Source organism: Paramisgurnus dabryanus, chromosome 18 (genome assembly GCF_030506205.2).
Source record: "Paramisgurnus dabryanus chromosome 18, PD_genome_1.1, whole genome shotgun sequence".
NCBI classification, from domain to species: domain Eukaryota; kingdom Metazoa; phylum Chordata; class Actinopteri; order Cypriniformes; family Cobitidae; genus Paramisgurnus; species Paramisgurnus dabryanus.
This window is the reverse complement of record NC_133354.1, coordinates 22,248,556-22,274,362: the sequence shown is the minus strand read 5'-3', so window position 1 is coordinate 22,274,362 and position 25,807 is coordinate 22,248,556. Positions and strand designations below refer to the sequence as shown.

Below are 25,807 nucleotides of genomic sequence, written 5' to 3'. Positions count from 1 at the left end.
TGGAGAACTCTTTTAGGGCACTTGAAGATCGTACAGGGTGCGATTTCTGATTCAGCTGAAATACCTTTCTTCCTTTTACCTTTAATGCAAAGACAGAAAACCAATCTAGTTTTATACGACGCATATTTGTTTCCACGGTTTATTCCACCTCCCTCTCCGCCGTATGGGGCAGGCCAGACCGCCGCGATGTCAGGGCAGAAATGGGAAAGATTGTTTGAGTAATGGGCACGTACAGTGACTCTGAGAGGTTTCATTTGGCCGTCACTGTCCGTCCTCTGGTTCTGGAGTGCATCTTTTGCTGTTTTTCTTTCCTGCGTTCATTTGCTGTGTCTCCAGCAAACACAGAGGCGTTTCAATATCACTGGCATAAGGTAAATTTGGAGCGTGTAAGCACAATGTGATGCGAATCGAATTACGCTGGTGCTCTGCTGCATGTTCTGTGGTCAGGTTAGCTTAGTGTTTGCAGAAGCCAGTGAATGTCTGTTATTACAGCGTGAGCCAATCAGCAAAGTGTCATTAAAGCCGTCCCATGAGCATCTAATGGGGGAAAATAGATACGTCGTTTCTGAAGCACAACATACAAATGCAATTTAACGGCACGTCAAGGTGACCAAGCGAGCACTCGTGATTTTATTGCCATGTAGCTAAGTGCTGTATCGAGATAACTTTGATAAAGAGGAACGCAAAACGGAGATGAACAGCACTTAAATGCTTTGTTGAAATTTTATACGTTTTTATACAATTTTTTGACCATCTTTCTGACAGTGTACATTGGCTCCCATTTATGATTTCATAATGGCTTTTTAATATAAAAGTATGTGTTTAACTGAAAAATAAAGTTATATATATCTGTGATGCCATGAGGGTGAGCAAATTGAGAAATTTTGAGGTTGAGAACCATTATATTATAATACAAAAGCAACATGGTTGTTAAAAAAGGTGGCCTATTTTTCATTTCTCAAGAAAATCAAGATGAACTAAAAAACTTATTACCATACCATCCACTCCTAAATTGGCCCCATTGTCCCTTTAAAGCATTCATAATAAAAACGACACTACAGTACTGTATACAAAACACCTGAAGAATCACTTTACCTTTAGTAGTCCATCACATTTCCTCCTGAATCTCTGCTGGTGAATACAGGCCTGGACAGCGTTAGCTCATCCTCAGACAGGCGTATGCAATCTGTCAATAAAGAGAAGACGACATGACAAAGAGTAAACCAGATCCACTTCATAAATGGACAACATTCAGATACGAGGATTACGTGTGAGCCGCACGCTTTTCAATTTACATATTTTTACAGTGTCTTTTTAAAAACGTGAATAGTTTATTCAAATAAAGGTGGGGGGGGGGTTTTAATGTCCACCTCTGACAAACGGCATTCAATAAAGGGAGAATACACCCGAGATGGGCCGCTGCCAAATATTTTTGAAATGGCTTGTGCCGGAGCAATCTGAAGATTAAAAACATCTCTTGAATTACAATGACACATCACAAAATAAAATTAATGCAGTATTTTCATTACATGGATTGAGTCGTGGAGTGTTTGACCATCCATTAGAAGAAGAGGGATGGGGAGGTAACACCGAAGAGCACAATGATTCTGGTGTCAAAGGCCTTTTAGGCAAATATGCAGCATCACACTGTAGACCACCGCAGATCATTTCACTCTACTGTGTGTCCTCAATGAAGACAAAAACGTAACAGATAACCAGAATGATAATACAAGCACATAAAAATTATTATAACAACATTTTTATTAAGTTTCTCATTTCAACCCAGTACAAAAAAGGACAAATCCAACTTGTTGGGTTGCAATTTTACCTATGCTGATAAATGCTGGGTTGTTTTAACCTTTTCTGGGTTAATTTAACCCAACAGTTAGGTTTGCCCCTTTTTGACAAGTGTTGTAAAAACCTGTCATTACATATTTTAACCATGATGTAATGTAATGTTAACAGAGAGTATCAGTAGTTGTTTTGGCTGACAGAAACTGTAAAGAAGACATTTTATAAAATACAACATAAAGTGACAACTTGCCCCAATAAAATGAAAACTGTTCAGTCATCTGAATCTATTTTTATTATATAATATGTCCTTGTGTCTTAGTGTATGACAGTTAGGTTTCATTTTGTACTGGAATTATCCTGTATTTCTTTTAGTTTATTTTTAATGCCATAGCAGCACCATTGCACCATAATGCAAAAAACCTCCACAAACAATAATTTATATTGATAACATTTATAAAAGTTATATTATTGTGATACTGTAATTCTAGTTAGAATTCACCAAAATGAATATTAGAGGATCAAACTGGTCACACATGCTGTTAGAGAAAACTTTGTTTTACTTAGTAATTGCACTTTGATTCAAAACCTTAAACTTTATACTTCAAACTTGTATATGTTAATAATATACAACTAATAAAATTAGCCCCAGCTCCCCTACATACAGCACTTAAATTACCTTACTGTACCTCTTATTTCACCAAAAGCATATTTAAAGGAACAGTATGTAGGATTGTGGCCAAAACTGGTATTGCAATCACAAAACGTGTGGCTGAAACTGGTGCTGCAATCACACAGCTGGTGGCCAATATACCAAACGACAACATAAACATCAGTTGAGGGCTGCAACTCCACTTTTTAAATGACAATATCCTGGCCGGACTGCTGTTGTCAGTGATATAAGTATTTGAAATGAAAAGGATTTCTTAATGTCTAGTGACATTTCAGGGCCATTTAATGATTAATTGATATACATTTCTTACATACTGTTCCTTTAAGCTGTATTAAGCTTAATGTCTAAATTATTTATAATATTTAGGAGGGTGGACTATTTTTAATACCTCGTGTTTAATAACCTAAACGTGTTTAAGATTATTATGAGAAAAAAAAGGGAAAATACGGTAAAGTCTTTGTAAATAAATATTGACAAAATGCTAATATCGTTCTGTAAACCTCTTTGTAGGTAATAAATTTTTACTCAATAATGGTTTACTTATACTGTGTTATTACGATGCAATGATATAGCTAGACATTATAGGCCGGATGTTATATTAACAAAACCTATATTACCCATGCATTATCCATTTTTACGACTCGCACACCTTCAGTGCACGAGTTAAGATCTCGTCTGTTCTCGCGAGCTTTGGCGCCACCGTGTGGACGCTGGTAGGCAAAAGATGAATGAATTTCTGTTCAGTTGAAAGAATTCTTATAAAAACGGTAAATGGGTGCAAAATCTTATTTTTCTAAGTCATTGCTTGAAAATTAATTCTAAATGTAATCGTTTAAAACAAGTTTATGTTACTTACAATGAAATTGACGTAGTTGAACTGTAACTTTGCATATAAAATAAATGCAACATTTGTTTTAAACTTAAATTTTACCAATACATCTTTCTCACTGTACAGTAGTATTTAAAAATAATAACTGCTCATATATTGTGCTTGTTGACGTTTAAGAATGTCCAAAATAAAAACAAATCACAGAAACTGAAAGGTCTAACGTTAATAGTATAAATAATTTTTGCACATGGTGGCTTAAACAAACAAACAAACCGGTTAAATTGTTCACCTCGCTTTCCTCACAAAAAACCTTTTAAAATAACTTTAACTCGCGAACTTTAACGTAAGACTATAGTCGACCATCATCACGTTTACTTAGTCAAAAGTGTTATTTGTTGTACAGTGAGTGAGTTATAACTACTTCAACAATAACCATAATATGCACAAAACAAGTTCACTTTGATCTGAGAAGGCATATAAAACAATGATGTTCATAAACGAGTCCAACGGCAACTTAAATAGAAAACATGTTTGACAAAACCGTTGATATTTATGCTAAAAATTTGACTTTAAATAGATTCATCTACCTGTTAGATGAATGCAGACGCCACTGATGACACAGAGGTCAAACAAAAGTGAATCATATTTATTTTGAGGTATCGAGGGGGGCATCTCATTTCCTATGTTACAAAGTTACATTTATTAAACTTTAAACAGTGGTTCAGAAATGTTACCACAGAAACTATCGCCACAAGTAGCGTCATCATTTTTTTTAAGTAAAGTCGCGCCAAAAGTCTTCAATCAGTCTTCATTTGCAGCACCTGTTTCATCTGAAAGCCGAGAGGAAACTTTCCACCTTCGCTGTGTTTTTCGCTGTCATGCGGAAAGCGCTGTATAGGCTTATGTGTTGTTTTTTATTCACAATTTCTTTAAGATGCAGAAAGCACTAAAGAAGTATTTTGTAAACATGGACGAGTATCTTGCCAGCATCGGTCTTTACCGAAAGATGATGGCGAGAGACGCGTCGTGTCTGTTTCGAGCTGTTTCTGAGCAGGTAACTCGCCTCAAAATAACGAGAAAATTGTGTTTGGTTGTTCAGTTGGATAACGTGTGAAAATGTTTGTTGTGTAAGCCTTCAATATGTATTATGAGACGACATACTGTACGTAACATTTGCTACATGTTCAGGTGTTTATCTTGTTTTGGCAATATCCTGCTTATTTGTTGTTTTTATTTTGTATTTAGCTTTATTACTCTCAGAATTACCATCCGAGAATACGAAAAGAGTGTGTCAACTACATGAGGGCAAACAGATGCAACTTTGAGCCTGTAAGTACATTTTGTACATATTAGATGTTTTCATCCACATGAGGTAGCATTTAATTTGCACATGTGAGGATTTATTTATTATTGTATTAACATGTATGCTGTATTACTGTTTCACAGTTTGTTGAAGGTTCCTTTGAGAAGTATTTGGAGCGTTTGGAGGATCCAAAGGTTTGTGTTCAAGCTCTTTCTTAACAGTGAGTCCATCAAGCTTCCCTAGGTATCCGAGACTTATTCTAATATAATGTAAAATGTTACGTTTTGTAGGAAACTGCAGGTCACGTGGAGATAAATGCTTTGTCTTTACTGTACAGGTATGCTTTGCACCAGTCGCAAATATCTTTTTCAGATTGGAATATTTGTTGCATTTAATATCCTCTTCAATGCATTGCAAAAACTTGCAATGTGTCATATCATGCATGAATCTGTTCATAGACATTTTTGGTTGTTTTGATCGTGAATACGATTATATACAGTATTATCAATCAGACACTTCCGCATTAACAGCCTGGACTTGGTAAATCAATTCTGTATGGATTAAAATTTGTGCACCAGGGCATTGTCATGCCAAAACCGCAAAGTTTCCCTTGCCAATCCTGTCTAAAGAGATTGCATGGCTGTATGGGTACATTTTATGCACCTGATAGTAGTGGGTTTAACTGAAATGAGCGAATCCATTAATAGCACATGGTTTTGGCCTTCTAGTACAGTGGTTCCCAAACTTTTTCAGCGTTCGGCCCCCCCGTGCACGGTGCATTCCTTCGCGGCCCCCCAAAGAAAATTTGTGACCTGTTCTAAAACTCAACATTTAAAAAAAAACAAACATTAAATTATACAAAAAAGTAGTGATTTTGGTTAGTAGCCTTATTTTTTTAGGTTTAATTATACAGAATTCATGATAAATGAATGTATTTCATAAAATGTCATAAAACTGGTATGTTTGATACCAAAACTGCTTTACCAAAAACTGATTTAGGTTCCATCATCTTTTCAAAGATAACTTGTTTTTTGTTTTGTTTGATTGAGAATAAAATCAAATATTGCAGAGCGATTTAAAATGTACAGTAGAACGTTTGGACCCACGTTTCTTATCTGATTGGTCTTTTGGGCCAGGCGGTGCTTTGTCATTTACAGGTATCCAGGTAAGCCGCCAACAGAGATTGCAGATGAAGAAAATTTGCCTAAGGTGAGGAATGAGTAAACTCTGCATTTCACATTTTTACCCCTGGTTTCACAGGCAAGGCTTAGTCCTAGAATAAAACAAATGTTTGAGCAGTCTCAACTGAAAATAACTTGCAATGACAGATCTCAAAATGTGCTTGTGACATTGATTTGTTTCATGATGCACACCAGTAACATCTTTTTCTAAGGTATGTTTATAAAAGATGCTTAATTTAACCAAGGCCTAGTGCTGGCGTAAGCTAAGCTTTGTCTGTAAAACCAGGCCTTAGGGGTGGTTTCCCGGACAGGGATTAGCTTAAAAAATTAAGATGTATTATAACTACAACAATTATAACTATTTTTAACAAACATGCCTTACTTAAAACATTACTTGTGTGGATTTTAATGCAAAACAAAGGGTACTGATATATATTAAGATATGTCAGTGCACGTTGTTTTCAGTTTGAACAGCTCTTACATTTATTTTAGTCTAGGACAGGGGTGACCAACCCTGTTCCTGGAGATCAACCCTCCTGCATTTTTAGTTCCAACCCAGCTTCAACACACCTGACTCTAATTTTTTGGTAGCCCTGAAATGCTTGATTGCCAGGTTCAGGTGTGTTTGACTCGGGTTGAAGCTGAACTCTGCAGGACAGTAGATCTCAAGGAACAGGGTTGGTTACCACTGGTCTAGGTCTAGTCTATTCCCTGTCCGGGAATCCGCCCCATAACATTTGGAAGAATCCTGTTCAAAGTCATTTTTCAGAAAACGGGAACAAAAGTTGTTGCTGAGGACGGTACCTTTTAAAAAGGTCCTGATATGTATCATTTTGGTACAGATATGTACCTTTTAAGGTACCAATATGCACCTTTTGGGTACAAAAGTGTACTTTTTTTAAAGTGACAACCTTTACCTTTATTTCTGAGTGTGTAACAGAAAGCAGTATTGTGTTCCCAACTTGCAAACTGGGCTAGTTTATATTATAGCTTACTTGGTCATGAACCGTCCAGCAAGACATCTAACAACCAGCCTTATTTTTACATGTGGAAATTATTTTTTGTCCTCCTTTTGCTTTTGTGGTGGCATACATCTAGCATGGACTTCCCAAGTTTCAATTGGAAGTTATTTCTATCGTGCTATTTGCAATTTTTCATTGTAGCACAGCTTTACAGTGAAAACAGAGTAATACAAAGTGTATATATATTATGTATCGTTATTACAAAATACATGTCTAACTGCGAAACAATTGGACTGTTATATTTATAGCGCTATTACAAGCACATGCATCAAATGTTTCATAATGTATAACTAGTAGGGTTGGGTATTGTTACCAGTTTGACATTTTAATTAAAATTCTCATTTCAATTAAATTCGATTTCAATTCGTTATCAATTAGTTAACAATATTTTATTAAAAAGTAGTAGTTGGACATGAAATTCATATATAAATGCTGATAACTAAAACATACTTTGCTATGTCACTGAAATGCACATTTACATTAACAATAGGCTCACACAATTGTTTAATTACTTTTTACTTTAAAGTAACAAACATTAAACAAGAAATCCTCTATATGTGCAAAAGTTGCACACATTAAACAATGCAAATAAAACCAACGCGACCAACGGCCACCGGCTGAACCAGTTTAATCCGCTTACACGCTTCCTATCCCTACCGTGTCTATATATTATAAATATAAATTTTAATTTCTCCCTAGGGTTTTTTGTCCTTCTAGGATTTTTTCCCATTGGGTTTTCTCCTAGGGGTTTTTTTAGTCCCAGGGAGAGTCAGCCAACTTTGGCTTAACTTAGCACTTTACTGTATACGTTACATTATTAATATGCTCGCTTACACGGTTTTTTATCCTTAGCCGCTATATTCTACTTCTTATACTATGTATTGATTTTCAATGTTCTCCTCTACATCTACTCATGTAAAGCTGCTTTGCAACAATTAACAATTGTGAAAAGCGCTATATAAATAAAATTGAATTGAATTGAATTGAAAAAAATGTAAAGGTTACGTTAAATTGAGTAACAACATGAAACCTGTTTAAGGAATAAAAAGATTTCAAAATTCAAAACATGTTCAGAGCTTTCACGCATCAGATAAAGCAGATTTAAAGTAAAACACCACCGTTTTTCAATATTTTACTATGTTCCTCCCTCAACTTGGACAAATTAATATATACATATCTTTTCTCAGTGCGTACACTTTTTTCCATTGCATAGTACCCCACGGTTTGGTTTGGGTCAGGTAGGGTCAGCTCACCTCACTTGCGTGCTTAGCTTGTTCATTGAGTTTAGTAACACTTTGGAGTGGGAGGGATTATAGGCGTGTCGTTATATTTGCCCTGCCTACTGCTGTGACATCATACAAGTGAAATGAGAGCATCGTTGTACATTTCCATACATTTATTATGGCCACCACAAAAAAAGATGTTTGCACATCGCGTTTAGGAACTTCTTCTGTCTCACATGACAGTTTCTGTTCAAACACCCTTGGCGTCAGTAGATGGGCTCCGCTGAGCCTCATTTAAGTTGCATTTAAGCATATAATGCTGACGTGCTCGTCGCGAATGTTCCGTCACAAACTGCAAGTCTGTGTGTTCCTGGACGTGTTCCTGTTCATCTACCTGTGGATGTTTTCATAGCTAAAAGGGAGTTTGGGAACTTATAGCAGAACACAGATGATAACATGTTTGCTCGAGACAGCGCAAGCTAGCACTAATGTAAAGCTAATCTTTTACATTGTAGCGATGACGCTGGTAGTGGCGATTCTCTCAGACCAATCAGTGATCTACAGCTCGGGCATCAGCTCGGGTCACTTGGAACCCCAACCGAGGTGGTACGAAAAAAAAGTATCTGGTACTACGTACTGCAACCAATGGAAAAGCTCCCAAAAATAAGCTAACCCGACCCAAACTAAACCAAACCGTGGGGTACTATGCAATGGAGAAGCGCCATTATTCGTTGTACAGCGTGCCCATTTAGCCTAGCACCATTCATTAATTCGGATCCAAACAGGGAAATGTTTGGTGGCCTTTAAATTCATCCATGTTTTCCCTATTTAAAGACATTTCAAGTAGTTACATGAGTAAGTATAGTGGCACAAAATAAAACGTGGCGATTTAAGCGGATGAAAACTACATTGTATGCCGGAAAAGTGCACTTCCGCCATACAGCACTTCAACCTCAGGTGCAGTAACATCAACACTCCAAACATAAACCACGCAAGCATATTATATTACACCAAATTCACAAAATAACATGATTTTGAACAACATAATAGGTGCTTTTTAAGCAAATATGCATATCAAATTTTTCAGTTTGTGCAAAATGTTTAGCATAACCTGATAATCCAAGTTAGCGCAGCTCGATTTGAGTGTTTTCTTGGATCTCTTATTTTCACATTCTGAATTGCACCCCACAGATTATGCTGTGTTGCTCAAACAATGGTCACTATGACATTGTATATCCCAAGAACTATCCAGTGGATGCTGCAGTATGTCAGGGTGAGTGACCCATACTTTGTACAGTCTTGCTCGATCTCGATTGGGTTGTTGGACTGTATTTTGTTGTATCTGATGTATTTTTCAGCTCTGTTGTACGAGTTGTTATACACTCGTGTTTTGGGTGTTGAGGAGGACGAGCTTCAGACGGCTCTGGAGGGCTTCAGAGGAGGGGGCCGGAGATACAGGAACAGTCATTCTATGTGCAGTGAGGACGCTGGTTATGACGCTCCAGATGAACGCACTCAGAGGTCACATATGTCCTCCACTGCTTTCTGGTGCGCTTTGACCAATGTTGTTTTTTTTTTTTTGTTAAATTTTGAATAACTTTATTTTTAGAGAGGAATGGGAGCCGAATGGACAAAACCGCTCCGAAGACAAAGCCAAAGCTGGAGTTGAGGACCAGAAGGTGACTGAAGGCATAATTATTATAATTCATCGATATGAATTCATCCATATTTGATTGACAGGTCTGTCTGCTTTAGGTTGTAGAAGGGTCAAGCAAACTGGCTCTGCCCTACAAGGTGCTGAAAGCTTTAGAGCCTGAGCTCTACCGTAACGTTGAATTTGACGTTTGGCAAGACAGTCGCAAAGGTCTGACTACTCTTGGTTTACTCAAGACTTTTTTTTAAGAGCTTAATTTAGGAATAGTTCACCCATTACACGCCATATAAAGCAAAGAAAATTTAGGATATTATTTAACAGAACTCTAAATGTGTTTAGAAAGAAAGTCATACTGCATACATCTAGGAGGGCATGAGGGTAAATAAATTATGGGCTACTTGTCATTTTGGGGTGAGCTATTTCATCAAGACAACTCTTTTGTAGGCTTTAATGCCTTCATATAGTATTATAAACACCTTCGTATTTGTTTCTCATCGGATTTGCTTGGAAATTAATTGTGTGTTTACATTATTGACATTTGCTTTGTGGTAATCCTGTGTTACAGAGCTTCAAAAGACTGATTATATGGTGTTTGCTGGCAGGCAATACTTTTTGGGAGATAAATGTCAGGTAAAAGACCCTCATCAGATTTTAAATTGAGATGCACTTTCTTGTCACACCTGAAAGCAGAAGGCAGACCTCAGTTACTTTTCAATAATAATCCTATGTCTGACACCAATATGTGACCTAGTCTGTGAAACCCAAAGTGTGATTTACTGTTTTTACATAAAATCATCCTACATTATGTCTGTGAACTTATATGACCCGTGCTGGCAAAATGAGTTGGAATGAGCACATTTTCAAAAAGTTATTATTATTATTATGACATTCTTTATAAAAAAGATTCAAAACGATGTATGATTTGTTGGAATTTGACATAAAGTGAAAGAACTACATGTGTTTGAAGTTAATAAAGTCTGCAAAGTCAGTTTTGAGAAAAATCGAGTTAAAGGTTTTTGAGGGTTCAAAAGCAAAATCACTGCTTCCATTCTTAAAAATCACTTTAAAACTAATAAATTCACCACACACAAAATTAAAAACAATACTTTATCAAAAATATATGTTAAATTTTTATTGTTTGATTGACATTGAGACAGACCGCTTTAAGATCTACTGTAATTCAATGATCTAATTCTAATGTAATGTTACACATCCAATATTTAACCAAACATTCACTTAAGACTTTACAGATTATAGGTCTTACCTGTGTGAATTCTTGTCAAAACAGATATTTTTAATACTGTAATTTTGTGTAGATGTCTATATCTGGTTCGAGCACTTGCACATCTGTGCATGCTTCAGATCTGTCAGTCAGCACAAGGAAGATTGTTTTCATGTCTTATCTCTCTTAATATCTCTTAACATCAATCAGGTCCCGAACTTTATCTCTCTTAATAACTATTTTAACATCAAACAAGTCCTACACTTTATTTTCTAATTCCTGCATGTTTAAAACCGAAACTAAAATCTTAGACTTGCATCTTTGTATTAGATTCAGCATTTGGTACACCTCTCCGAAAACATACAAAAAAAGATTTTTTAGATTTGTACACTGCAAATTTTTGTCTTGTTTCAGTATCTAAATATCTAAAAATTCTTAAATTAAGATGCCTTTTCTTGGAGCAAAACCACCCAATAAAATAAGTCTAGTTTTTAGCTCAAAAATATCAAATTTAAGTGATTTTGTGCATAAAACAAGCAAAGAAATCTGCCAATGGGGTAAGCAAATCTTTCTTGAAATGTTCTTGAATTTAGAGTTTAAGAAAATTTTTCAAGATTTTTTTGCTTACCCCATTGGCAGATTTTTTTTGCTTGTTTTATGCACAAAATCACTTACATTTGATGTTTTGGTCTAAAAACCAGACTTATTTTCTTGGGTCGTTTTGCTCATCAAGAAAAAGCATCTTGATTTAAGAATTTTTAGAAATTTTTCTGAAAACAAGACAAAAATACTAAGATTTTTTTTTCTTGAAAATCATTTTTTGCAGTGTAAAGACTACTTAGAGAATTAAGATCGCAATACGAGGGCTAAATGTACTTATTTTTTATGAAAACCAAAATTTTGACCAAAATTGACATTTATACTTTCTTTTGCCTCTACACTGAAAAAAACGATTCATTCAATTTACTTCATTTTTTAAGGTAAGTGTTGCAATCAATTAATTTAAGCTACATTTAAACAAAAGTTTTTTACTTTACTAATCTTTTTTGTTTAAATGTAGCTAAAATAAATTGATTGCAACCACTTACCTTAAAAAAATGAGTAAATTGAATGAATAATTTTTTTCAGTGTAGCTCAAAATTAGACTATGTGTATTCTGACTCATTTTGCAAGCATAGGTCACATATATCCTTTACAGTATATCTTTAAGATTGACGGAGTAAGATCATGTCAAAGGTTGAAATCAATGAGCACTATACAAATGTTCCTCTGAATCCTCTGAGATAGGCTCACATGTTTTACCTTTCAGGTCCGTTTGGATCCAAAAGGGAAGTATTACAATGCTTTCATACAGGAGGTTGGGACCCACACCACTGCTGTGACCGTGTTCATTGAGGAACTTGGAGAAAAGTGAGCCATGTACATTTACATTTCTCACATGGATGTGTGTCTGAGCATCTCAAAACATCCTCTCTCTCTTCTTTAGGCACCTTGTTCCTTTGACCAATCTGAAGCCAGTGAATCCAGTGCCAGCCTGGAACATCACACCAAGCAGAAAAGGAAACTCCTACAACCATCAAGAGCAGTATGCTGGAGAACTAGGTCTGCCAAAGCATAAAAACATAAAATAAACACATTTAATGACAAATATGTGTAAAATGGAAGTAGGATAGGAATCTTGTATTTAACCAATAACGCTCGAATGTGATATACTGCAGTAATATGAACCATGCCCTTATTTCTGGTTTAACAGTAGTGTTTTAAGATTGTATCTTGTTTTGTGCTCATGTCATGGTTTTAAGTTGAATTAAACCTCTGCTTTGATAGCTTAACTCCTAAAGTATGTTTTTAGTGACTTGGCCTGCGGCCTCGTGTCTCTGGCCTAATCACAGCCGTGATGAGAGAGAGAGCTATATCACAAGACTCCGATAGCAATATTGTTTTTATACAACAGTTTGATGGCACAAGTTTGAAAAACGAAAACTAGAAAACAACAACAAAGTGTTTTTAAAACCCTGTTTTGTGAGGAACTACTTTCTTCCGCTATGCACTTGAAGCATAACTAATAGCCGTTTCTCAATATTACTCTTTCTTGGTCACAATATGTAGTTTTAAAATTATTTCAGGCAAAAATATATTTGTATAATATTTATATGTGCAATCGATTAGTAAAGCATTTGTGCAGCTTAATATGTAAGTGTGTGACGCTCTGTTGGCACCTTTTTCCAGTCACTGATAGAGCGACCGTACAGCTCAAGTGCTTTACGCCTTCCTCACTCACTCATGATCAGGGGTGGAATGATATGTAAATGATACGAAATGGTGAAGCGATTACCTGTTATGATATGAATAGAATATATCACTGCTATTAGCCAATCAGATTCAAGAACCAAAAATAATTGTTGTATAAAATTATATATTTGATCATTTATGATTGTGATTCAAAAAAAGCATCTCTTTAAAACGTAGATCCGGAGATGCGTGGCCGACGACGGTTCTTCAGGAAGTCTCGTGGTAAAGAGATGTTGATGGCAGTGTCCTACAGCCGTCCTCAGCCTGGCCTGCCCCCTCGCCTGCAGCCCGCCCCTGGTAACATTCATCCCATACGTTCTCCTGGATTGCATGGTCCCGCTCCACCTCCCGCAGGTCTGGCCTATGAACATTACCGACCACACCCGCCACCCAGACCACCGAGGGGATACGGACCACCCAGGTTAGGCATATTCTTCTTTATAGAAACTTTTATTCTTTGTGGTCTGTAAAGGATAAATGTGCATTACTGTCTTTACCTATTGTATGACCTATTTGTGCGATTTTCTTCTGTTTATTTTTTTCTGTTCTTGTCAGAAGTTCGGCCCGATTCCTAAACAGGCACCATTTTATCGGACCAGAGATGGCCTATTATCCCGGTCCAAGCAAGCGCTGCTACCAGAGTTTCGATAACTACTCATACAGGTCTCGGTAGGAAGTTTCTGAATATGTTGTCATTTACATGTTACGTTTGCATTCCAGGTCTCCATCAATCTTCCGACGAAACATTGAAAATTTGTCTTTTCGTGAATTTTTAGTAGACAGAACCGATTTCCATACCTTGCTTATTTTAACTAACAGTGAAAACTAACCATTTTTACCTTATACAGTTGAATTAAATAAGCAGCTAGCTAACAACAACTTATGCTTTTGTTCTAGTTTTGCCTTAATTCATTATAAACTAAATGGTTTTATATAATATACTACACTTAAAAAAGTTGTTTCAACTTAAAATTTTAATGCAACCATGTAACCTTTTTTGAGTTAATTCAATTAAAAAATATTAGTTGATGACAATTTTGAGCCAAATAATATTTTTAAGTTGAATTAATTAAAAATTTTAAGGTGACCCAGAAAAGATGTTTCAACCGTTTATTAAAATGAAATGGTTCGCTATTGGGGCATTGGCAGATGTGGACTAAATGTGCACATGTCATGTGCTAAAATCGTTTATGACATCTCAAACATTTTTGTTAACAATACACAGACTGGGGAAGCGGTGCCAGACAGTGGCGGCCGGAGACTTTGTTTTCCGAGGGCACTCGATGTGAAGTTCGTCACATCGTGTATTTAGCTTGTCGTGTGTGGTTCGTAACCACATTGAGTGATCCTATGTGCATCACGTGACTTGTCAAAATAAGTGCCTGCTGTAGACGCGTCTAAAGGGTTTATGATAAAAGAGACTCTTGCGTTTGCCAGATACTCTCATAATCTCATGCGTAATCAGAGTTTACTGTTAAGGGAGCGTCTTGCGTTTATTTTGTGAAAGGGAGCGTCTCTTTTAACAGTTTTGACGCGGGCACTTATTTTGAAAAAACACGTAATGCACATGGTTCACATGATGCAACAAACACATATTTTAAAACACGAGCAACACACATGACACTCTGAACACATTTTGAATTTGCGCCCCTCGGATGAGCAGTCATGAGCCGCCACTGGCGCTAGACAAGTCCAAACGAATGCTGATACACAAAACTTTGGGTGTTGTGTAAATCCAATGATATCTCAAAAAAATCCGCACATGAAAATTGGCCTATGGACAAAAAACTTTTTGGCAAAAATTTCGTGTTGGATCCCTTTTTATAATTTAACAACACGAAAACCATTTCATGACTTTCACCATTGTCCCTCTGGCATTCAAAACACCCCAGTCTTCCTAAAAGTTTGTAAGTTTGGGTCATAACCCTGCTTTGAATGTCGGGAAGAAGTCTGCTGTGAAGCTCGCACAAGTGCGGGCTCAGGGGAAAGTGCGCATCAAGTGTGTATATCGGCCGTAAGCATCCTTTTTAAACCTATAATAACCAATGGGACACCCTACGGTCTTATGGACTGAACGGGCATGCAAACACAGTGTCATTGTAAGTCAACTAGATTGCAAGTGTGCTATTTTGGATGCAGCCAGTCAATGTATGTGAAGAAGAAATTTTTTTCAATGCAGAAGTAACCCTAGCCTAGTTCTGGCTTAATGTGACTCTGCCCATTTAAATGCACTGTACTTCTGTGCATTAAATTAAATGTTTTTGTTTTTTCTCAGTAGGACGTATAACCTGTACATCATTTTTTAGTTCCATAATTTTGCCATTATTTGATAGAGGTACATTATGCAAACAAAGTACCAAAAAATGGTTATGTGTAGAAGGAGCAGACGCCAGATGCACTCTCTGAATAAAGAGTGTCTGAGCTGCGTTCCCGAGCCAGGAGAGGAAACTCAGGACATGGAGGGAAGCATCACCTTCTATGAGATTGAGGAGACTGATGAGAGTGCCTTTACACCAATACCAGTAAGACATTGAATCCTCCTTCAGTAACCATTGATAAGATCAGGGCTTTTTGTTGAAATCCTCTCCCTATACAGTGTGTTCTTGTTTTGTCTGAAGGGTCAGGCTGTCCCCAGTGCCATGGTGGCAGGAGCCACTGCTTACTGGGTGCCCAGAGTCCCCAGTCCCATCCCTCCATCAGGCAAACAGCCCATGACATCATCAGAGGAGGACCCTGATGAAAGAAGCACTGCTGGTGACCAAGGTAACCTGCCAAAATCAACCAGTGTCTGAAATCAACCCGTACCCCTGGGTACTGGCTAGAGGGGATACAGCTACAGCCAAATCTTGTGCGATGTTGGGTTTGGGGGCAGGATAAGGATGAAAATGGCGCTCATCCTCTGATATTTCACGAAATTTTGGCCATAGCTGTATCCATTCTAGCCACAATCGTGCCCTTGCATAGTGCACGATTTGAAGGAACAACTATTTGTAGGGCCAGAAATGTATAGCTGAAACCATTATTAGGTGCAGTCATTCAATCTCATGATGCTGTGCAAAAACAAGGGTATGACTGATACTGATGTACACTTGACATCTAGGTTACTAAAATACTTACCCTATTCTGTGAGGGCTGGGTTGCCATGTTTTTACAGCAACATCCACCCAATTGCTATTCAAAACTAGCATTCTGGGGATAAAATCAGAATTTTGGCAGGGTTTATCTGCTAAAATTCACATTCCCGGGGCTAAATATCACATTATGGGGGTCACTTAAACCCGCAGGCATGAAAACAGCCCACAGCAATAGTATTAATGTAGCCCAATTCTGGGGAAAACTGCACACTTTGCAATCGTGTGTGATGGTAGTGCTGATTTTATTAAATCAATTTTATTCGTATAGCACTTTTTTCAATTGTTTAATTAAAGCTTTACATTAATAGTAATTCACACACCTTGCCAGAAGATGGCATCTGCGCTCATTGTCTAAATTTGGTTACCTATTTTTATTTACTCCTTCAAGTGAACTATACAAATGAAATGATGTACGGCAGGACTAGTCAGTGTGTCTTGCAATGTTAAACTGCAATTGTTTTTCAGTAATTAAAAGGCAAAATACTGGATATAAGAAGGGTGCGTCTTTTTTGGAAATGCATGTTCTTTAATATATGACCTATAACAAAAAGTAAGAAAAAACAACATTAGTAATAACGTATGTGATAATATTATTTATTTTTATATTTATATAAACATTTTTCTGGAGTATATATTATATGGCAAAAGTAAAAAATAGATATACGGAAAAAATTTGGCCCCTACCATATTTACAATTTTAAAAACTTTGCCCTCGAAGAAGTTGATTTTAACTCAGAAGATGAAGACCCCTAATGTTCAGTGAATGAGGGTACAGAAGGTGATTTCAGACACCTTATCTCTTAACAGATGTGTTATGTCATGACTTGAGAAATGTTGTCACAGGATGCAATGCCCAAAAATTTTGTTTTGTAGACTGCTCACTCTGTTTTAAAATGCATATCATGTGTTTTTAAATGTAATTGAGGTCGACTATTTATTGTGCTTAGGTGAATACTCTGAGGAGTACATCTACGCTACCTCAGGTTAGTTCAGCAGCTGCTGCCATGTCAGAGAGATATTTCAGCATTATATACTTTTCACATTGTCTTGGGTACATTGATATTGAAATGCATCATGTTGTTTCAGAAGCAGGATTTCAAAGCCCATCAGTATATGCTGCTGCAGCGGAGGCCACCACCAATTTGGTACTGAACATCAGACTCTATTTATTGATTCATTTTATTTATTTTACAGATATGTAATAACCATATCAGACTGAGGTTTCGTTTTATCTTGCAGACCATTCAAGAAGGAGGTTCTCGCGCTGGTTCGCCACAAGAGGGTGTTGCTACCTACAGTTACTCTCAACAGGCATGCAGTCTACATCACTCCACCGCAGTTTGACATTCAACATTACATTATTTTGTTCAGCTTCTTCAGAATCAGTACTTTATACAGACTGATGGGATGTATTCAATTCAATCATTCAATGGTCTCAGGTGGTTGTGAAGTCATCAGTCATCTCTTCCTCTCAGCCAATCAACTCGGCCCCGGCTGCAATCTTCACCTCAAACTCCTCCCCTTCTTCCTCCGGGAGCTCCCAGACGCCCCCGAATCCCCTGCAGCCCAACAGCATCCTTACTCCGGGACAGCCACCACCCCAGAATGTTCTAGGCAGGCCTGGTATACAAAACGAATTAACATACAGCTTATCTTTGTCGTGCAAAGTAAACAACTCGAACAGTTAATTAGCAGCATCATTATTACTATTGCTTGGTTTCTAGGAAGCTGCTACCCAAAACAGCCTAGCAACAACATACTAATGTGTTAAAAACAGCATTAGCGGTGCCCAGACAACCAGACACAACACCTAAATATTATGGTGATAAGTTCAGCACTGGCACATATTGACTTTTACATTTTCCTTTAGGAAGTTTTCAAAAAATTGTTAGTGGAACAACCAGGGTGTCCTATTCAGGCACTTAATACTTCAATCATGGATAAATGTTTTGATTTTTGAAAGATAACAGCAATGAATCCTGAAATAATGAATTTTATTGTGTTTAATTTATTATTTTCTGTCATTTTTCCCTGCAGTTCCTTGGTTCGTGAATGAACTGGGTGAGCCGGTTGCCATGGCACCACCTCCACCCTATTCTTATGACCCTAATGGTGGTGACCTTCCAAGAGGTCAGAAGTCACCCACTACCTACTATTTATCTAGTTGCATACTAAAAGTTTGTAACATGTTTTTTTTTTTTTTTTTTAGACTGCAAAGTGCTCCAATACTACTACAACCTGGGGGTTCAGGTTAGTAAATCTGTGTAATGTGGTGACTGGCACCATTTAATAAAGCAAGGTTATTTGTGTAATGCCTAAAACAGCCACTGAAATGACTCTTATGGTGCATTCACACCAGCCGCGGTAGAGGCTGCAAAAATGCGCTGCACGTAATTGGACGCTTGAACATTTTAAGTTTACTTGCTTCATTTGCATGTGAAAGCCGCGCATGAAATTCTAGTCATCCAAAACATTCACGCAGAAATTTGCGTCATGGGAGGGTCTTCTGAGACTTCGCTCGCTTCCTGTAATCACGTCACTACTACAGCAAGGTCCTGATTGGTTAACGCAGCGTGGAAATTTGCCAAAGTTCAGATTTTTCAACTTGCACGTTTCCCGCGCAAACGCTCAATTTTCTGTGCTGCAGGATGCATCTTTGCATTGACTTACATGTAATTTACTCATGCTTACCGCCTCTACCGCGTCTGGTGTGAACCCTGCATGTGACAGAGTTACTCCATGGAAACATGTTATTGTGCTGACATGATTACGTTTTTCACAAATTTTGTCTTATATGCATGATATATGCAACATATACATATATTTATGTCTTTGTAACACTCATAAGATTTTATATGTCTGTCTTGCAGTGGTACCAGCAGACATACTGGAACTCTATGGTGCACATGCAGCAGGTGTATCCACAGCCGGGCACAGACGCTCAGTACCAGGCATACCAGAGCACAGTTCCCGATCACACCGTCCCCCAGGCGTATCCTGAGCCCGTCCGCACGTGTCCTCAAGGAGACCCATCCAGCAACGGTCAGCGCCTTAACTCCACCCTTACCAATAGCACCAAAAACCTTCACACTTTCAACTGGCACATCCACCTTGAGCTTGTCAAACAGTCTGCTGTCCTGTACACTATACACTCATACGCTCCTTTCCCCAGGCACCCCTCTGGTGATGGAGCCCCCACCCCAGGTGATCCCCGGCACGGTCTTCTACCCCATGGTGCAGGAGCAGTGCGGCCAGCCACCCCTCCACCCTACCTATGAGCCATACGTACCCGTGCTCTCTACAACTTACCACTACCTCACGCCCTGGACACCCGGCGCAGGCCAGCACCCGCGTGTCCACCACTCCGCTTACTGCCCTTCTTCTTCCCACACCCCTGTAAATTACATCACTGCCCCGCCCCACCCCACCCATCTGTCACATTCACAGTTTGTCTAAGTCTCGTTTTACTGCTTTAAAAAAGTTCTAGTTTGTGTTGTTCAGTTACATCAGTATTGTTTAAGCAGAAAAATGGTTATTCAGGGTCCTGCAGTGTTACCCGTTAGGTAAAACAGAAAAGGAAAAGGGCAGATATGCGTTTACCACCCCGCACGTCTATTCCCGAATCAACCCCATTTCACACTAATGTCATAATGTTGGACTTTCCCCATTATTTGAGGATTTTAAAAGTTCACTCGATTCTACATGTAATTGGAAATCCCATCACATTTGTTTTTACAAATGTATGTTTGCACGATTTCAGTATGGAGCAGTTTAGCGACACACCAGGAGTTCAAACCTTAGGAAACCATTGTCTGTTGTTTTTTCTATGTAAAAAAAATCACTTATTATAGCTGCACGAATAAAAAATAAAACCACAGCAAGTTTTTCAAGACCCATTTTAAAGATTTGGAGCTACAACAAAGCAGTGACACCATTGATTTTGAGTACTGATGTATTTGGATGTAAAGCAAACTGTCGGTAACATTTTGGTCTGATCCACACTGTAAAAAAATGCAGCATGAGTTTGGTTCAACTTGGTTTTGCAAGTCAATTTAACCTAATATTTTAAAGGGACACTCTACTTTTTTTGAAAATATGCTCATTTTCCAGCTCACATAGAGTTAAACATTTTGATTGATACAGTTTTGGAATCCATTCAGCCGATATCCTGGTCTGGCATTAGCACTTTTAGCATAGCTTAGCATAATTCATTGAATCTGATTAGACCATTAGCATCACGCTCAAAAATAACCAAAGAATTCAAAATTTTTCCTATTTATTTGTTTTAAATAGGAAAAATATCTAAACTTTATTATTTTTGTTATTATTGAGTGCAATGCTAATGGTCTAATCAGATTCAATGGATTATGCTAAGCTATGCTAAAAGTGCTAGCGCCAGACTCTGAGATCAGCTGAATGGATTACAAAACTAAAAATCAAATCTTTAACTCTAGGGGAGCTGGAAAATGAGCATATTTTCAAAAAAAGTGGAGTGACCCTTGAAGTTTTGACTTGTGATAAGTTGACATAACTTAAGTTAAACAATTTCAACTTGTCATTATAAGTTAAAGTAACAAAAATATGGATTTTAATATAATTTTTAAGGTGCATGAACTTTGCACGGTTTCATTTTTGCTTGCATACTATTTGTGATGTAATAGCATTAAAGCAAATGATAGTTTTTGCAGGATATTTTAAAACTTTGGGGACGAATCTGTATGGTTTGCAAACTGTTAGTGGGGTCAATAGTATTATAGATCTTACAATAGTAGCACATTTGCAAATTGATCTTTAAAGTCATCATGAAACCATATTTTCAAAGATGGTATGTTTTGATTTTTTTAGTTTGAAACGACTCCGTAATTTACACTTTACTAAAAATTTTTTTTTAACTATAACAGTCTGAATGTTCAAAAGCTGTATTGATGAATATCAGTCATGTAACCTTGTCATTCCAATTGCCTGCCGCCAACTTGAGTACCTACCGAGTACCAGTAGGCTACTGACAAGCAATGGCTACAGTAGCTTGCTACAATTTACGGATTTCTTATCTTTTACTGTCTATGATTTTTACGGATAGGGGACATGGCTACGAAAGACAACATTTCGCACCTCAATTGTCATGAAAAGAAACGCTACTTTAAAAAAAATATATCTTGGTTAGGGTGTGATGCCTACTCGATCCCTGATGCGTTCTTCCAGCCGCTGTTCTGCTGCTACCGAACTACCACTATTTTACAACACTAAGGCGGCACAAAACAACATGAAACTTTGTTCGAAGTATCACCTGGATCTCTACACATGAACGCGAACATTGAGAACATTGTTTGTGTACACAGAGTTTACTAAAAAGAAGGTTTTGTACAACTGACTTTGGCTGTTATGGTGTCCGCTCGTCATCTTTGCCAGATATAAAGAATTGATTTCGGAATGCGAATGAATGAATCTCATACGAGGCTTGTTTTTTTAACTAAACGTTCAATGTTGTTTTTCACTTGCGACAAAACAACGAATTGTCCGTGCATTTATATGGAACTATGCTTTAGGAGCTATCCATCTTTACTCTCCTCCCTCCTTACGTCGCATTTGGAGATCGATACATCTTGTCTGGCAAAATGGTGGCGAGCAGACACCAAAACAACCAAAGTCAGTTGTTCAAAACCTTCTTTTTAGTAAACTATGTGTACACAAACAATGTTCTCAATGCTCAAGTTCACATGTAGAGACACAGGTGACACTTCAAGCAAAGTATCATGTTGTGTCGAGCCTTCTTAGTGTTGTAAAAATAGCGATTTGGGTGCTCACAGCATATTGAAGGCAACCACTTCAGGGACTCAAAATGGCGGAAGACAAGTTTGAGAAATGAGTGATGTCAGCTGATATTCATGAATAGACACTTTAGCACCTTTTTTTTATCAAAATGTTTAATAAGTCTAATTTTGTGCAAATCACCCATTTACTAAGGTTAACATTACAACCTTATTATAAAGTGTTCGGAAACAAAGTAACAAAACACGTTTAGCCAGCATAAGTGAAGCAGTCAATGGTCTTACTGCTTCCACCTTAACTCTACCCACAAAAAGTTACAATGTTTACTAATTATTTCCCTCGTTATTGTTGCAGTGATGAAAATGGTCAGCTCTTGTTGAAAATGAATGGGTGGGTGCACACTGTGTGATTTTAGCCATGATTTAGCTGTCTGAGACAAATGTTAAAATCCTAAAAGATTCCTGTAGACGACTCATAAAAGAAATAATGCTGTGCAGTCTGACATGCAACATTCGTAAAGGACTATTTTTAAATCGCACATTGTGCACCCAACTTTACGGCCGTTTTGTTACTGCTTGCAGTGTGAACGGGGCTTACAGTAAGTAAACCAATCTATAAGACTTTTGATTGGCTTACAGTAAGTAAACCAATCTATAAGACTTTTGATTCCAGAAAACCAGCTGCTGCTTACATTCTTAAAGCTCTTTGTTACCATTTCGAAGTGAAGCAATTTATTATGACAAAGCAGGAACATAAGACGTGCAGTTTATGAACCAGCTGTTTGCAGGTTCTGGTTTAAATGTGTTTTATATTAAAAAGCCTTTAGTATACATATGTGCAAATGGCAGTTTTATACATGCAACAAAAACCTGTCAAAATATATAAAAATCATTTGTTGTAAAATAAAGATCTTAAACAAGTTTGACAGCACACATTGTTACCATAATGAAATAATGCAAGTTCGAGTATGCAGTTCGGATCAGATAAAGACCACAAGGTGCAGTACAATATACTGAACTACTACACAAATTCTACACAAGTTTGAAACATCGGCATGAGCTATTTTAAATCTAACCTAAAACTCAGTCAACTGCATCAGATTTACACATGTGGTGCCCTTTTAAAAACGTATTATATTTAAATGTATTACAAAGATGCATAGGAGTAGAATACGTGGGGGACTTGCCCCCCACACACACTTTAAAAAGATGATTCTGTCCACCACACGTTTTTAACTCTCCACCATTCTTGCTCATGTTCTTTGGTTTGTTACTTTAACCCCCGGTTTCGCAGACAAGGCTTTTACAGTTGGTAAACAATGTGATGTATTTGTGTGGGCGGGAAAGATTTCCCTCAACGCTTTAACAGACGGTAGCTAGCGAGTTTTTTTTCTTAGCTTTAACCATAGCTGTCGTCGTTTTGTTTTTGTCTGGCAGTGGCAGCAGGTATCCGATAAAACTTCAAATTGCCTGTTCTCCGTCGATTCTGGCAACCAACAAGACGACATTTCAAAAGCTCCTTGCGTAGCCGACTCTGTGTTGGTTTGTATTAGCCGCCTCCAGTAAGTTTTCCGTTTGTTTTGCCTCCAGCTAGCGCCGTGACGAATCTGTGACCGCCGCGCAAAAGGGGTCTAAAAATTTTAGCCGTCTCGACTGAAAATAACTTTGAATGACATATCTTAAAATGTGCCAGTGCCATTGATTTGTCTCGATACACACCAGTAATCTCTAAGGCATGTTAAAAAAAAGATGCTTAACCCTCAATCGGTCCTTGGGGTCAATATGACCCCAAACGACATTTCATTGGTTAACAAAAAAGGTTCCCTTCATCTCAGAGATGTAAAACTTTGTGACTTTTCCTAAATAATCTATCTTTACATGCACGAAAAAACTGGGCTTGATTCGGTTGTTCTAAAGGTATTTAAAAAAGTTTTTATCAATCTGTCCCTTGGGGTCAATATGACCCCAATTGAAAGTGAATGGGAAATGCAAAAAATGTTACTTTTTTTCCATCTGTCAAAAAATAAATATCAATAAATCCAACATAAATCTGAAAATTTTGACACAGAAATGAAGGCCTGGTACTTGTGCACAAATGCAATGCAAAAAACACATGCTCACACAAACACACACAAATACACACACACACACAAACACACACAGTTATGACTGCCACAGAGAGCATTTGTGTGGAATTTGGCAAATAAAATCAGTCAGAAATGCAGAAAATAACACATAAAGGGGTGTGACATAATGCACACACATGTACACTCACAAACACGCTCACGCACGCACACACACACACACATGCACACACACACATACACACAAACGTGCTCTTTCTCTCTCCTTCTCATGCACACTCTCTCACACACTCTCTCTCTCTCACACACACACACACAAACCCACACACGCACACACAAACACATACAAACAAACGCACACACGCATGACTACCACAGAGAGCATTTTTATAAAATTTGGCAAATAAAATCAGTCACAAATGTAGAAAAAAGATGCACGCACATGTACACTCTCTCTCTCACACACACACACACACAGACACACACACTTACACTCAGTCAAATTTATATGGCATTTTGTAAAAACAGAAATTTCAAAATGCATCGAAAGCTATAAAAATTACTATTTGACATGATATTTATTTTTAATATCCTTTCTAATGTTTATATAAACATAAATTAACAAAATGTATCTCAAAAGTAATGATTTGAGCAGTTGTCCATATCCAGGAAAATGAATGGGTCTCTATGGGAATCTGCCGGTCTAAATTATTTTATTCCTACACTGTAATTCTCTTATGTTTTTTTCTAAAAACCGATGCCTGAATTCAACACCTCACACCTATATTAATATCTAAAAACAATTTTAATCAAATTTAGATAATAATTTATGTGAATTTTCGTAAAAATTTGATATTTTTCAGGAAAGCCAATTGTGTAGTTGAGGATTTTAGTGGTAAACAGGTACAAAACTACTTCAAATCTCTCAAAACACAGCTTTATTGTATAGATGAGAAGTAAACAAAAAAAATGATATATTATTTGTATTATTGAAAATGTATATTTTTCTTACAATTACGCTTTCAATTTTGGGGTCATATAGACCCCAAGGGCCAGAAGTGTAAACAGAAAACGAGGAGCGTTTGAGGGTTAAACATATTCCTGTCTTTAGCTAAGCCTTATCTGTGAAACCAGACCTAACTGAAGTAAAATTAAGCCAATCACAGGTGAGTGTTAGGAGGCGCTTCATCTTTCGTGCACATGCGTCTGTTTTGAGGGGGGGAAAGCTCGCTCATGCAGCTGGAAACGGCTCGTGGCACTGAAAATATTCCTCAGGATATATGTTAGAAACAAGCTCGTACAGTGTCAATAATCTATGCTTGTAGGTGGCAGTCAGTGAACTGTGCAAATCTCTTTTTAGAGATTTAAAAATGATGCACTGTTACTTTGACACTGTTCTTCTTCATTGCGTCACTACTACTGCATTCACTAGCAACAGATTTATATTTTCCCATAAGTGGCGTAAACTTTCATCACTGTACTCGCATCAGTAAACACAGCATGTGTTTAAAAAAGTGTTTGAATAGTTGAATCTCAAGCGATATGCTAGGCTTTTTTCACTATTACGAATTTGCTTTCAAACTATCGTTCCAAACTCTTACCCATCCAAATTATTTCACATTTTAGTTTGG

The 25,807-nt window shown here is 37.4% G+C and overlaps 1 protein-coding gene across 2 annotated transcripts; it reads left to right on the top strand.

Annotated features, from left to right (window-relative positions):
• Positions 1 to 4,129: 4,129 nt before the first annotated feature.
• alg13 (ALG13 UDP-N-acetylglucosaminyltransferase subunit) lies at positions 4,130 to 20,194 on the top strand. 2 transcript variants are annotated; one of them, XM_065287829.1, is made up of 24 exons: positions 4,130 to 4,347; positions 4,539 to 4,622; positions 4,740 to 4,790; positions 4,887 to 4,933; positions 5,733 to 5,805; positions 9,214 to 9,295; positions 9,381 to 9,543; positions 9,632 to 9,701; positions 9,778 to 9,886; positions 10,242 to 10,306; positions 12,208 to 12,308; positions 12,385 to 12,500; positions 13,368 to 13,611; positions 13,749 to 13,859; positions 15,568 to 15,712; positions 15,809 to 15,953; positions 17,272 to 17,307; positions 17,411 to 17,469; positions 17,564 to 17,635; positions 17,764 to 17,947; positions 18,362 to 18,454; positions 18,534 to 18,574; positions 19,195 to 19,366; positions 19,497 to 20,194. In XM_065287829.1, exons 1-24 carry the CDS (start codon positions 4,228 to 4,230, stop codon positions 19,778 to 19,780), a joined length of 2,667 nt encoding a protein of 888 aa, XP_065143901.1. In that variant the 5' UTR covers positions 4,130 to 4,227; the 3' UTR covers positions 19,781 to 20,194. The 2 variants fall into 2 exon arrangements, with proteins under 2 accessions (XP_065143901.1, XP_065143900.1); XM_065287828.1 differs by having other exon boundaries at positions 13,746 to 13,859.
• The last annotated feature ends 5,613 nt before the right edge of the window (positions 20,195 to 25,807 follow it).

Bases quoted from the DNA above. Each gene is read 5' to 3' on its own strand.
- alg13 (XM_065287828.1), top strand. From the start codon at position 4,228: ATGCAGAAAGCACTAAAGAAGTATTTTGTAAACATGGACGAGTATCTT. The intron at 5,806-9,213 runs GTGAGGAATGAG...TGCACCCCACAG, and splicing joins ATGAAGAAAATTTGCCTAAG to ATTATGCTGTGTTGCTCAAA. The intron at 10,307-12,207 runs GTAAAAGACCCT...TTTACCTTTCAG, and splicing joins TTTTGGGAGATAAATGTCAG to GTCCGTTTGGATCCAAAAGG.